The sequence below is a fragment of the Poromitra crassiceps genome (genome assembly GCF_964638095.1).
Source record: "Poromitra crassiceps genome assembly, chromosome: 14".
Lineage (NCBI taxonomy): Eukaryota > Metazoa > Chordata > Actinopteri > Beryciformes > Melamphaidae > Poromitra > Poromitra crassiceps.
Window position 1 is genome coordinate 33410745 of NC_139633.1, and position 15497 is coordinate 33426241.

Genomic DNA, 15497 nt, shown 5'->3' on the forward strand with positions numbered 1-15497 from the left:
AAGCCCCCGGCAGTTAACTAGTATGAGTTGTGCCAAACAAACGTTAATATCTCAAAAACTATACATCACACCGCTTATATTTTGACATTTTGAGCGAGAGCAGATTTAACTCAAGAGTTTGATGTATAATATATGCATGTTGTGTTAAAGTTGTGTAAACTGTCGCAGTTTTTTAAATGTAAACAGAGTTAGCCGGCTAGTCAGACACTCACGTAACGCACCACTTGGGCTCCTTAGGGTTCCATTGCCGTTGCCACCCAGTGACGCGGTTTGTTGACCAAAATGCTGCTCGGCTGATCCCTCGTATTGTGCGTAACTCAAAGGCGTCACTTCGTGAGATGGCCTCTAGTTTCCCAGCTGGGCAGTGTTGAATCAGGTCACAGCACGTCCCATAGACAGCGCAGCCCCCCTCCCTCCACTGTGAGCAGAGACTTTTTTTTGTTTGGTTGGTTTTTTTAGATTATTTTTGGGGCATTTTTGCCTTTCATTTAGTTAGGACAGTAGGCAGACAGGAAAGGTGGGGAGAGAGAGAGGGGATGAAAGGTGGCAAAGGAACTTGGGTCGGATTCGAACCCGCGTCGGCCGTGCGGAGGACCGAGCCTTCGTCATATGCGTGCTACCAGGTGAGCCACCAAGACGCACAGAGACTGTAGTTATTAGTAGTAGTTATCCAGACTGGCTACCATTTTCACCCAGCTGGACATTGTAAGCACTAGCGGGAAAAACCTACTACGTGTGGACTAGGTCTTAGACGAATCACAGAAGAAATCATTTTAATTTATACCAAGAAAACTGCTATTGTCTAAGGCCCTGTTTACACGGGGACGCTCCCTGCATAAAACGTCAAACTTTTTGAGCGTTAGTGCCTTCCTTTTACACGGCGACGGCGTTATTGGGGGGTGAAAACGCCAAAATCTGAAAACAGGTCCCAGAGTGGAATTCTTGAAAACGCTGCCCCTTACTGTCGCTGTGTAAAGTGGAGAAACAATGTTCAGGTGATGACACCTTCACCCCCTTCACCATGTTACACAATGGTAGACAATAGGAACATTGAACTAGCCCAATACAGCCTTATGGCACAGGCAGAATGACTCGCATTGACATTCAACAAACGTGATAACGATTTGCTAAAAACACATAATCTGCGTTAAGTCCCCCCTACTAACGTCACACATAGCCTATTAATCACTGTCTCCTGCATTGAATAATTGACAACAACTCACTGTCTGCAATCCATTTCCTCAAGTGAAGTCCCAATTGTGCTCAGCTCTTTTTTATGTTGCTTTACTGGGTTTTTATTCGGTAATCCAATCTGGAGCATGATCTGGAGCAGTTTATTAGGCTACCATTTGCGACTGCTGTGTCAGACGCGTGGGAAATGCATTTAAAAACTTTAATCACAAAGCTAAATCACGCCCGTTAGAAACAGACAGAATAGGGGAAGCTAGGCGTTTTTACCTTCAAAATAAAAGACGTATTTTATAACTGGGTAAATAAAAATCAGTGTCGTCGACTCACTGTGTGTTAAAATGGACTTTTAGTTGTCTGTGTTCTATATGTCTTCCGTGTATTTCGGATCACACACAAAAAACGTTGCGACATGCATCAATAAGAGTATTAGTTTATTTAATTACCATTATTGTGAAGGTTTTAACCAGAAGTTTCAATGTTATTCTGGCTCACTTGACACTTTGCGGCTCAGTCAGCCTGACAGTCTGCACTCTGCACGCAAATCCTTATCACACCAGCTGTGTGTAAATGCGAAATAAAAGGTGAGGACGGCAACGATAGTTTGCCGTTTTATGCAGAGACGGTTGTCGTCTAAACATGGCCTAAATGATGGCTTGTGAGCCAATGACTCACTGTTGAAGGAGGGAAATTACAATTGTCATGTGAGTGAATTGTGGTTTGAGAGCACAGCAGGTCAGAGAGGCCACAGCAAAGGGGTCAACGGGGGGCTTTCCGACACCCGCACCAATCCTGTCCAAATGACACGGGAGACCTGGGAGACCTGGGACACGGGAGACCTGGGAGAACTCTCAACCCTCACCTCAGTTAATGACACGGGAGACCTGGGAGAACTCTCAACCCTCACCTCAGTTAATGACACGGGAGACCTGGGAGAACTCTCAGCCCTCACCTCAGTTAATGACACGGGAGACCTGGGAGAACTCTCAACCCTCACCTCAGTTAATGACACGGGAGACCTGGGAGAACTCTCAACCCTCACCTCAGTTAATGACACGGGAGACCTGGGAGAACTCTCAGCCCTCACCTCAGTTAATGACACGGGAGACCTGGGACACGGGAGACCTGGGAGACCTGGGACACGGGAGACCTGGGAGAACTCTCAGCCCTCACCTCAGTTAATGACACGGGAGACCTGGGAGAACTCTCAACCCTCACCTCAGTTAATGACACGGGAGACCTGGGAGAACTCTCAGCCCTCACCTCAGTTAATGACACGGGAGACCTGGGAGAACTCTCAACCCTCACCTCAGTTAATGACACGGGAGACCTGGGAGAACTCTCAACCCTCACCTCAGTTAATGACACGGGAGACCTGGGAGAACTCTCAACCCTCACCTCAGTTGCTATGAAAATGTGGATCTCTCCGCCTCCCAATCCGTCTGTGGCATGACCGGATGTGTCCTTGATTGCAGTAAAGAATCCAATTATAATTTTAAATAAGTGAGCCTATTTCTGTCGGTGAGATTGCCGTTTTCACCTGATGTTATTGGGTAAGTTAGATGGTCGCCACAGCTGTTAGTCATCACCTTCCCATGACTCATTCACATGTATCCGTTTATTTATAACGGTATGGTTCTCACGTCAAGGACCCATAAACAGACACAATCTGATACGATTTTAGAAGTGTACGAAACCCATAGTCCTACATTCCGTCATTGTGTTGCTTATAATTATTATACATACTATATATATATATATATATATATATATATATATTAGGGGTGTCACGATACCCTCAGTTCACGATACGATACGATACACGATATTGGGTTCACGATAACAATACGATACGATATTTATTCATTTTTTACAAAACTTGAATAATGAAAATATATGACTGGAAAAATAGTCTTATTTGAAATACACAAAATGCAATGCTGTTGTTGGAAATTGTTATAATAGCCTAACTAGAAAACAACGTGGAAGATAAGGCTTATATTGCATAATGTGTCACACTGCCACAAACTAAACGTTTGTTGCATGGTAGGTCTAAAAGAAAAATAAACTATACAATCTATATCTTAAATAACTTATGCAGGCAACGAGCTGTGTATTGTGTAGGCTACTATCTTCATATTTAATTGTCATCCTCTTAAGAGGATGATTAATCTTCAATGAATTCTCTGACTGCACTGTATGTTGAGCGTTGCGGAGCGTTAATTGATGATTGAAACGTATCAAGTTAACGTTACTCGTACAATTAGACATGGTAAGCGTAACGTAGGCTACAATTAGAAATTGTTTCGGGAGTAGACTACAGAGCTGCATCGCCTAATGACAGATAGCCTATTATGCGCACATTAGACACATTCAGAGCGAGATTAATTTGTAGGCTATACTATTAACTGCTTACCCGACATGTTGTGCCCGTGGAAACAATGGCACAAACTAGTTAATTTCAGACTACTGTAGGTCTAGTCTTTAGAGATGAGGGGAGACATCTCGCCTGCCACGGACCGGCGGGGTCTCCCTGTCAGAGTGTCCGTCCGTGCAGGCAGAGGCAGACACACAGCCAGTGCGCTGCTGTCATCCACTGAAACATGCGGTCCGCATGGGGATAACCGCACGGGGAAACGTGAATAAGTGTTGCGCAAACTTTGCCAGCAATGCATTCGTTTCTAAATAGCACATTTAATCTTGTGGGTTATTTAATGAACGCCGGTTTAGTCCCCATTTCAAGCAAAGTAATGACAAAGATAAAGAGAGAATACAGATCAGTGCCGGCCCGTCAGTGCAGCATGTTCAGAGGTTCTTTTTCTCTGGATATAGTTTTTCATCTCCACGATATCATCACGTTTTGATATCGCGCAATTTCGTGGGACGAAATATCGTGACATCCCTAATATATATATGATATACATACAGTAATACTATAATATAATTATAGTTCTGAATGGACATAGTATTCCTCCCAGTTCCCCTCCCTGCTGAACAGGCCCCAACCGGGCAGCGCAGGCACTAGTGCAGCGACCCTGACACATACCCTTAGAGGCAATGTGCACCGGCTGCGATAGTCCGCTACCCATCTCCCCCCCCCCTCGGCCAGCGTCTCTCCCTCTCTCCTCTTCTCTCAAGAGGTTAGGTAGCTGGTGTAGAAATGCAGGAAATTTGTTTTAAATTACGACCCCATGCTTGTTCATATTGTATATTGTATGCATTTTTCTACCATCATTTTGTTTGGTTCTGGGTCTGGATTAAGATGGTAATTTATTGGATGGACCTGAAAGAGTGGAGTGGGGAGTGTCAGATGATGGGAGTGACTTTGTGAGGAAATGTGCATTTGTGTGCGTCTAACTCGGCCCCACCCCCGACAGAGACAACAGAGAGAAGGCTGCAGCGCGAGAGTAAACAGAGAAACTGAACTGACCAATCGCAGGTCACGCAGCAACTTTTAATTCGGTAATTAGGGCCCATTAATGTCCCAATTTGCGGTGGCCATTGCCGCTGTGGGACGCACATCACACTTGATACACTGCATGGGTATTGTGCTAGTAATGGTTAACAGGATATAGTGGTTAAAAAAAACTGACTATGACGGAACAAGCAATTTTGGGTGGAAATCCGTCGGTAGACATCATTTCCATGATGTCCTGCGATTAGAAAGTGTATTATCTGGTTATTATTTCTTCAAGGGTGCCTACATTTACTAGCTGAGATGATGGCAAATGCGTAAACACAACAATTTCCGAATCATTTCCGAACAATTTCGAGTGTTCATCCCCCTCCTGGTTGAGGTACATCTCCTTTTTGACTCTAAATGCCAATTACGCCGCACACTCGCTGCAGTCTCTTCAGAGAGCGCGCGTCTGCGCGTCTACAAGTCATTTCGGACGAGTGATGCTACTGTGCTAATCATGCTACTGTGCTAATCATGCTACTGTGCTAATCATGCTACTGTGCTAATCATGCTACTGTGCTAATCATGCCAGCAAACGTCCTGACGGGTAACGCAGTAATGACCCACCTCATCAGAGCCGCCGTCGGAGGGACGGGCCTTCTTGGCTGCAATCACTGGAGAGAGAGGCACTTCAAAGTGGAGCTGTGGGGGGTCAAGAAGACAGGTGGATTGGTCACATGAGAAGCTACTGTATATTATTAGGAGCTCTCTGTAGGTTTAGAATAGCGGGCGTTTAAAGGGAGGCTTTGCCGATTTTCAACCCACTTTGTATCATTATAATCTCGGTATAGTCTCAGTAATAATATAAGCAGATGGACCGTGCTTACCTTCTCCATGTGCTTTCCACACGGGGAAATATCCGTCTGTCTGCCTGCAGAAACTCCGCCCCCGCCAGCTGGTCTGAGTCATTACGGCTCGTTACGATTCTCCGTGCATGTGCGCATTTAGAAAAAAATTGAAACCAATAACAGCCGCCCTCGAGCAACATCTGTTCACTTCCGCGTCCAGAATGTCCACAATGACGCCTTTAGACGTCATTCTGATACGGAAGTGCCTGGAATTAACTGCAGAGCTCTCGCCACAGGAAAACATGTCTATCTGCGTATTATATTACTGACATTGTAATGATACAAAGTGGCTTGAAAGTGATACAAAGATACAAAGTGGGTTGAGACCGCGAACCACGTAAGGGATACACACACAAATGCTGCATCAGGTACCAATGGGTTAAACGTACAATCTGTCATTTTCTGCCACTAGGGGTCACACACTCAAAAAGAATCAACAGGAGACTCAGGGCCCCATCTTATGCCTGGTGCAAGGGCAAGCGTTGTCATTGCTAGTTTCTAGCACTCAAAATCTCCCTGTGTTTCTTTTCATTGCCACTGGGTGGCTGAAACACGTCTTTTGATGTACTGACCCAGTGCTAATTAAAAGACAAAAAGGGAGATTTCGAGCGCTAGAAACTAGCAAAGACAACGGGTGTTATGTCGTCGTGTAGTAGTGTGGAATTATGTGAGCCGTTTGAATCTAGATTAGGATTCCTTCAGTGTTCGTTGCTCACACGTTTTTTTTTTTTTTTTACCGGGATCAGATAACCGCAGACGTCTCCTCCTCTCCAAAAAACAAACTGTACTTACAACAGATAAAAACAGCTTCACGTTATCACGGTTTCCCCAAACAGAGTTCGGCGGACGGGGCTGCTAGACGCGCTGTTGCTAATGTTAGCGGAGCGCGTTTCTAGGTGCTCAGCTTGTTTAAAAGGTTATGATGACAAGTTTTTCGCCTCCTCTTTTCTCTGTGTACACAAATTAATTTCTTATTGATCATGTATATTTTCGTTTATTTAAGTATGCAGATGATATGGCATTGGTTGCTCTCCTGCAGGAGGGGGACACAGAGAGAGAGAATTTATACTTTAACCATGTTTTGAGGCTTCAAAATTGGTGTTCAACAAGCTCCTTAGAAATAAATGTCTCAAAGACTAAGGAGCTAATCTTACAAAACCATAAAAATTTAATGCAGCCAATAATCATCAATGGACAAACGATTGAGATGGTTGACGATTTTAAATATCTGGGAACATACATTGACAGCAGTCTTACTTTTAAAGCAAATACTGATCACATCTTTAAAAAATGTTCACGACGCCTCCACTTGCTACGCAAGCTCAACAATTTTGGGGTAAGCCAAAACATTCTAGAAACTGTATATAAGAGCCTAGTGGAAAGTATTTCATCTTTTAATATGATTATGTGGTATGGCAATCTGAACATTAAATGGAGAAACAAGCTGCAGAGAATAGTGAATATGGCCTCCAAGATCCTAGGGAAGCCACAGAAGCAGCTAAGTAGTCTGTACGATGAAATAATTAGAAGTAAAGCTGAGAGGATCATTAAGGACCCCTCTCATCCACTGTTCAGTGAATTTGAACTTTGACCCTCAGGGAAGCGTTACAGACTACCGATGGCAAAGAGGAACATCTATAAGAAGTCCTTTGTCCCAGATGCTGTCATGGCAATAAATAAAACTAGGATGCGGTAGATTCTGCTTAGGGTGGTGTTTTAATTTCTTATTTTGCTGAGGTTTTTTGTACAGCAGGTCTTCTCCTGAATGTTTTTTAAATTGTTTTTGAATTGGACAGGTCGTAGACCTATGATTTGTAATTTTGACCTGCATTGGGAGGTGTAGCCTACTTTTGTGCATCGGTGTGGATGAATGTGTGTTGACTGTTTTGTGGATGTGTGGTTATTTGTGGATGTCTAGCCAGGTTCTTTGTCATAATTACATTGTTTCATGTGTTTCATGTGTTTGTCATGTGTTTCATGTGTTTGTCATGTGTATTGTTGTGTTTTATCTTTTGAGACATGTCTGCGGTGGAACCAAAGACGAATTTCCACTTGTGGACAATAAAGTTTTCGTAATCGTAATCGTAATCATAATGATTTGATAATGTCCATCGTTCAGGAGGCTCGTACCACAAGCCGAATTATGGTAGAGGTCCCCTCCTCTCAAAAACAAATGGTAATTATTTAAAACGGACAAAAAACACGATTTTTAACAGTTCGGCAGAAACAGGACCTCAATGAGGCGAGCTGTTTATTCGGTTTCTCTAACGTAACTAATAATAACTTAAGATCCAGACATCTGATGACTAAAATCCTTCATCCAGTTAAAAGAAAACAAAAAACCACCACCATATAAAAAGTGGGGGTGATGTAACTTGAAAAAGAAAATAGTCCATGAATCGACCGGAGATCCAGGTAACAGCCGGCGCTCTGTGATGACGTCATCGACAAGCGACTCACCTGACACACACACACGATTTCTCTAGGTTTGAGCGTGTTTGCAAACATTTGAGATAATGTGGATAATGTAAGTAGACATAACAATCACCTCCTTCTTCATGTCCCAAAGATTTCACTTGAAATCCTTTGTTGTTAATATGATGGCAAGTAAGGACAATGTCCAAGATGTCTGAACATGATGATTTTCTTATTTTAATTTTAAGAAAAGGGGGGGCTTTACATAAGCGTTTGCTTCTGCCCCTAACCTTTGGTTATGACCTAAGTGTATGGTTGGTGGTGGTGGTGGTGACCAATACATTTTTTCATTCATTCATTCATTCATTCATTCATTCATTCATTCATTCATTCATTCATTCAGAACTAGGAAAAAAAGCATTTAAGCATAAGGCTCCTAGAGACTGGAACAACCTACCAACTACCAAAGTCTCTACAGTATTTAGGTTCATTTAAAAATGCTCTTATCACTCACCTCTCAACAGACTGCTCCTGTTCATTTATAATTATTATTATTATTTTCCACTAATTACTGTCATAATACCGATTATTTGAGTGTGCATGGTGTGTGAATGTTTGTTTTGTCCTTTCTGTCTTATTGTAATTGTAACCATATCTGTTTATTCATTGTATACTGTGTTGTACTATTGTATACTGTGTTGTATTTTATGTCCTCTGTCAGGACCCCCTCGAAAACGAGATGGTTGGTACATCTCAAGGGGTTTTACCCTGCAAATAAATACATTTCTCTCAAATCCTACATATTGTATGTTGTGTGTGTTGGCTCACATTGCGAGTCCAGGCCAGGCGCTCGGTGTTGTAGCCCATCAGGGTCATGAAACAGGTGACAAACAGGTTCCACTCTGCGTGGGAGCTGAGCCCGCCGGGGGCGTTGTACATGTTATACCACTTCACCAACACCTACATCATAGCACAATACATATCAACAGTTATACAGTATAGCTGAAAAACCTACATCATAGCACAATACATATCAACAGTTATACAGTATAGCTGAAAAACCTACAGCATAGCACAATACATATCAACAGTTATACAGTATAGCTGAAAAACCTACAGCATAGCACAATACATATCAACAGTTATACAGTATAGCTGAAAAAGAAAATAAATGTCAAATGGAAACAGAAAAATCCACTAGTTTCCCCAATATCGCAACAACAGTTTTTACATTTGAAGCAGAAAATATTTCTGACGATAAATGGTAAATGGTAAATGGTAAATGGCCTGCATTTATATAGCGCTTTTATCCAAAGCGCTTTACAATCAGTAGGTAGTCTACAAGGGTGCCTACACACCATCGGGAGCAAGGAGGGTTAAGTGTCTTGCCCAAGGACACAACGACAGCAGCTGGGAGGGAGCGGGGATCGAACCGCCAACCCTTGCATCATTGGCCGACCCGCTCTACCTCCTGAGCTAAAGCCGCTCACTCTAAAGCAATGCGATAAATGGAAATGGACACACATCTGTTGAATAAATAATTATCTAATTTACATTTTAATACGTGAATTCAAGGCCTCAAAAGTCCTTTAATACGGTTAAACGCAGCCTTAAATTCAGTTTTGGAGATCTTAAAACATGTGGTGTTTTGGTGTACCGTTTTTGCAATTAGCTCGCACTTCAACAAACCTTCATGGCAGCTTCCTTGGGGAGGATGAAGCGAATCGCCTGAAGACACTTCCTCACTGAAAGAGAGGAGGAAAAGGAAGGGCCAATCAGATCAGAGTGGAGAAAAGGAAGGACCAATCAGATCAGAGTGGAGAAAGAGAGAGGTTATTTTGAGAAGTGACACAGTGGGAAATACATCAGCAAAAGGGTCCAAAATGCTTTGCACACTATCTTTTAGGGGGCCAACAACAAGCTCTTTTTGATATATAAAGAAACTACTGGAGCACCGGGTGGTGTAGTGATCTAGTCCCTTGCCTACCAACACGATGGCTGCAGGTTCGAGCCCCCGGTTTACCTCCAGCTTGGTCAGGCGTCCGTCCATACAGACACAATTGGCCGTGTCTGCGGGTGGGAAGCCAGATTAAGGGTATGTGCCCTGGTCGCTGCACTAGGATTAATGGCCAACAACATAATAATAAGATAAATACTACTACAATACTCTTTAAATCAGTTAAAATAAATATGAAGAGTTATTTTTCCAAAACGCTATTCAAACAATGGCACAACTTCCGTGAATTTCTAATAGTCTTAATAGTTTTTCCATTACGTTCTGTGTTCCTGATGACATTCCTGTTACTGTGATCATCTGCCTCTTCCTCTCAATAGCGGAAAACGAAAGAGGCAAAGAAAAAAAAAAAGCACCAGTGTCTTCCCAACAGCTCGGACCAATCAGATTCTTAATCACCGTCGCCGGGCGGATCTAAATTGGATGTGCGGAATGGGAAAGGTCAGGGAAGAAGTGGATAAATGCCATTTAATTAGAGTGAGAAAGTCTCATCTGTGAGATCAATTACTAAATAATGGGCGTTACACACACATGCACACGCACACACAGAGACACACGCACACACAGAGACACACACACACACACACACACACACAGACACACCTTAATGACACTGAAGACTTAAACAAAAGGTGAGCGGATATGAAGGAGATGAAGGAACTTGAAGGTTCACGGTCAGAACAGATTCTGAGGTCTGAATAGACAAATTAGCTGCAGTTAAAACAAAGGAGAGGATACAGCAGTTGACAGCTGCCTTAATTGGCTAAACACTCAAATATATTGTGGCTACAAAGCATATTAATTATCCCCAAGAAATTGGTTGTCAGTTAGTTTTTCTGGTAAGACACCAAACGACAGCTTCTTTGATCAATGGCCTCCGTCGCTGTAGTGTAGACATTTCCAAAGTTTGTCAACTGTTGATTTTGCAAGCCCGACGAAGAGTTCTAAACATCTCACCTGCACACTTCTGCCTTCTACTCCCTTTTCACCTGCACACTTCTGATAGTGAGGAGTTTCACCGGCAAGACGTAGTGCAGTGAGCAGGACTCATACCCCACCGGCTTCCCACCCACAGACATGGCCAATTGTATCTGTAGAAACGTCAGCATGAGGCTCGCTTCAGCATGAGACTAGCTTCAGCATGAGACTAGCTTCAGCATGAGACTAGCTTCAGCATGAGGCTAGCTTCAGCATGAGGCTAGCTTCAGCATGAGACTAGCTTCAGCATGAGACTAGCTTCAGCATGAGGCTAGCTTCAGCATGAGGCTAGCTTCAGCATGAGGCTAGCTTCAGCATGAGGCTAGCTTCAGCATGAGACTAGCTTCAGCATGAGACTAGCTTCAGCATGAGACTAGCTTCAGCATGAGGCTAGCTTCAGCATGAGGCTAGCTTCAGCATGAGGCTAGCTTCAGCATGAGACTAGCTTCAGCATGAGACTAGCTTCAGCATGAGGCTAGCTTCAGCATGAGGCTAGCTTCAGCATGAGACTAGCTTCAGCATGAGACTAGCTTCAGCATGAGGCTCGCTTCAGCATGAGACTAGCTTCAGCATGAGGCTAGCTTCAGCATGAGACTAGCTTCAGCATGAGACTAGCTTCAGCATGAGACTAGCTTCAGCATGAGACTCGCTTCAGCATGAGGCTCGCTTCAGCATGAGGCTCGCTTCAGCATGAGGCTCGCTTCAGCATGAGACTAGCTTCAGCATGAGACTAGCTTCAGCATGAGGCTATCTTCAGCATGAGGCTATCTTCAGCATGAGACTAGCTTCAGCATGAGGCTAGCTTCAGCATGAGACTCGCTTCAGCATGAGGCTATCTTCAGCATGAGACTAGCTTCAGCATGAGACTAGCTTCAGCATGAGGCTAGCTTCAGCATGAGACTAGCTTCAGCATGAGACTAGCTTCAGCATGAGGCTAGCTTCAGCATGAGACTAGCTTCAGCATGAGACTAGCTTCAGCATGAGGCTATCTTCAGCATGAGACTAGCTTCAGCATGAGACTAGCTTCAGCATGAGGCTAGCTTCAGCATGAGACTAGCTTCAGCATGAGACTAGCTTCAGCATGAGGCTAGCTTCAGCATGAGACTCGCTTCAGCATGAGACTAGCTTCAGCATGAGGCTAGCTTCAGCATGAGACTAGCTTCAGCATGAGGCTCGCTTCAGCATGAGACTCGCTTCAGCATGAGACTAGCTTCAGCATGAGGCTATCTTCAGCATGAGGCTATCTTCAGCATGAGACTAGCTTCAGCATGAGGCTAGCTTCAGCATGAGACTCGCTTCAGCATGAGGCTATCTTCAGCATGAGACTAGCTTCAGCATGAGACTAGCTTCAGCATGAGGCTAGCTTCAGCATGAGACTAGCTTCAGCATGAGACTAGCTTCAGCATGAGGCTAGCTTCAGCATGAGACTAGCTTCAGCATGAGACTAGCTTCAGCATGAGGCTATCTTCAGCATGAGACTAGCTTCAGCATGAGACTAGCTTCAGCATGAGGCTAGCTTCAGCATGAGACTAGCTTCAGCATGAGACTAGCTTCAGCATGAGGCTAGCTTCAGCATGAGGCTAGCTTCAGCATGAGACTAGCTTCAGCATGAGACTAGCTTCAGCATGAGGCTCGCTTCAGCATGAGGCTAGCTTCAGCATGAGACTAGCTTCAGCATGAGGCTAGCTTCAGCATGAGGCTAGCTTCAGCATGAGACTAGCTTCAGCATGAGACTATCTTCAGCATGAGGCTATCTTCAGCATGAGACTAGCTTCAGCATGAGACTAGCTTCAGCATGAGACTAGCTTCAGCATGAGACTAGCTTCAGCATGAGGCTATCTTCAGCATGAGGCTAGCTTCAGCATGAGACTAGCTTCAGCATGAGGCTAGCTTCAGCATGAGACTAGCTTCAGCATGAGGCTAGCTTCAGCATGAGGCTAGCTTCAGCATGAGGCTAGCTTCAGCATGAGACTAGCTTCAGCATGAGACTAGCTTCAGCATGAGGCTAGCTTCAGCATGAGGCTAGCTTCAGCATGAGACTAGCTTCAGCATGAGGCTAGCTTCAGCATGAGGCTAGCTTCAGCATGAGACTAGCTTCAGCATGAGACTAGCTTCAGCATGAGGCTAGCTTCAGCATGAGGCTAGCTTCAGCATGAGGCTAGCTTCAGCATGAGACTAGCTTCAGCATGAGACTAGCTTCAGCATGAGGCTAGCTTCAGCATGAGGCTAGCTTCAGCATGAGACTAGCTTCAGCATGAGGCTAGCTTCAGCATGAGACTAGCTTCAGCATGAGACTAGCTTCAGCATGAGGCTAGCTTCAGCATGAGACTAGCTTCAGCATGAGACTAGCTTCAGCATGAGGCTAGCTTCAGCATGAGACTAGCTTCAGCATGAGACTAGCTTCAGCATGAGGCTAGCTTCAGCATGAGGCTCGCTTCAGCATGAGGCTAGCTTCAGCATGAGGCTAGCATGTGTGTGTGTTTCAACGGCCTTTTGAACCGATATCGACTTCGGGACGAGATGCGCTCTCTCTCTCTCTCTCTCTCTCTCTCTCTCTCTCTCTCTCTCTCTCTCTCTCTCTACGCCTGAGTCTTTGTCTGTGCTGCCCGGGGAGCGGCCTATGCTGCGAGGCTACAGATCTCGTGCACCTACCGACGTCCCATCCACATCCCGCGCTACGAACGGACACACGTGTCACTTATAGATGATGCACCTGCACCGCTGAAAAATGACAAATATCGGCCGATACCGACATGATTGTCGATATTAGGGATGGGCATTTCTAGCAAAAACACTATTCGAAATTTGTTGGCCAAAGTCGACTTTTAATCGAAATTCGAAAATAAAAATAAAAATGTAAAAAAAATTAAAAATGTATTTTTTTTTTTTTTTTGTGAGTGAAATGTTGCATTGTCTCCCCTGATTCTAAGTCTAAGGCTTTATTAATTAATATAAAAAGCTTCTGCTGTGGATTTTTAGCTCAAACAAGCATTGCACCACTGAAGTAAAGAACATGTTACATGACATTGACATTTTCGAAAATAAAAAACAGTTTTGACAATCATGAGTGGTTCATTAAATATTTAGTAGGCTCAGGTCTGAGTGCCAAAGGGGTGCCAAAGTCACCCCCTCTCCCGCTTCATGGGATTTCATCCGCCATTCATTTTTCCATAAACCTTGCTTAAAATGCTTGTAAAAATTGTTTTACTTGCTCAAACCAAGCGATTCGACTATACTTAGAATCAGGGGAGACAATGCAACATTTCACTCACAAAAAATAAAAAATAAAAAAAATAATCAGAATTTCGACTTTCAATAATAAAAGTCGACCTTGATAATAACAACGATTATTCGAAAATTCGATGCCCATCCCTAGTCGATATATCGTGCATGCGTACTTGTTAAGGGCCATAAGTATCATCTTTTAAGACACCCTGCTATTAGACATTTGTGTGAAATGTTATTATTTCACACAAATCCAGATGAAATGTAGCTTCCTAGCTAAGTCTGGGACAGTTTCTGACTGTCCATTGTCCCTGTCAAAACAAAACAAAAAAGAATCTAATCATTTCATCCAAGTGGATGTTTGTGCCAAATTTGGAAGAAATAACCCCAAATAACCCCAAGGCGTTCCAGAGATATCGTGTTCACGAGCATCGGACTGACGAGGTGAAAACATGATGCCTCTAAACGACGCAGGCAACATAAAGCAGAAGACAAGCAGAGAGCAGGGTCAGAACAAGGAGAGGAGTGCATCACGAGGACGGCCTGCTGCATCCGACACAGACAATTTACTGAGGCAGGCCTTCATCATCATCATCATCAGGAGGGTGTGTGTGGTCTGAGTGTGTGTGTGTGTGTGTGTGTGTGTGTGGTGTGTGTGTGTGTGTGTGTGTGTAATGGCATCCTCAGTGCATCAATATTATACGTCACTGGTGTAACAACGTAGGGCCAGCACTCAAACCTAATTTCCAGAGCCTAACCGCTGTATGACTCAGCTGTGTGTGTGTGTGTGTGTGTGTGTGTGTGCGTGCGTGCGTGCGTGCGTGCGTGCATGCATGTGTGCGTGCGTGCGTGTGTGTGTGTCTGTCTGTCCGCATGCACAAGAGAAAACAATATACAATATAGAACAAAAATCTCTGGTCAAAGGTGTGTGTGTTCAGAGACAAGTATATTTAGACCGTTTCACTGGAATTCTGTTAGATGGGAGAAGTTTGGACCCTCAGTGTAGTCCCGGGCAGCTATTGAATTAGCAAACACTGCAACAGGAAATAAGCTAGTGCAGAGGTTCTGCAGAGGTTCTGCAGAGGTTCTGCAGAGGTTCTCCACCTTTGGCAACAAGTTAACTTCTGAGTGTTAAAACATTTCAGAGGACCACCTTCATAAATAAATGAGGGGGGAAAAAGACAAAAAATGAGAGAAAGAAATGGGCTGTATGTGTGTTATGCTGTATGTGTGTATGTGTGTATGTGTGTATGTGTGTTATGCCACTGTCAGCAAAACACAAGTGCTCATTGAAATGATGCATTTTAAACTTGACATTTCTTTTATTTATACTTGGGTACCACAGAGAAAAAGAAAAGGAGAAAATAAC

The 15497-nt window shown here is 43.9% G+C and overlaps 1 protein-coding gene across 1 annotated transcript in view; it reads right to left on the bottom strand.

Moving 5' to 3' along the window:
• Positions 1-15497, bottom strand: part of anapc1 (anaphase promoting complex subunit 1) — a gene marked incomplete at its 5' end in the record, with an annotated part of 254294 nt that overhangs the window by 183396 nt on the left and 55401 nt on the right. The window contains 3 exons of the mRNA XM_083650747.1: positions 5216-5290; positions 8740-8871; positions 9601-9656. Coding sequence (XP_083506873.1) covers positions 5216-5290; positions 8740-8871; positions 9601-9656 — 263 coding nt within the window. The remainder of the gene's footprint in view (positions 1-5215; positions 5291-8739; positions 8872-9600; positions 9657-15497) is intronic.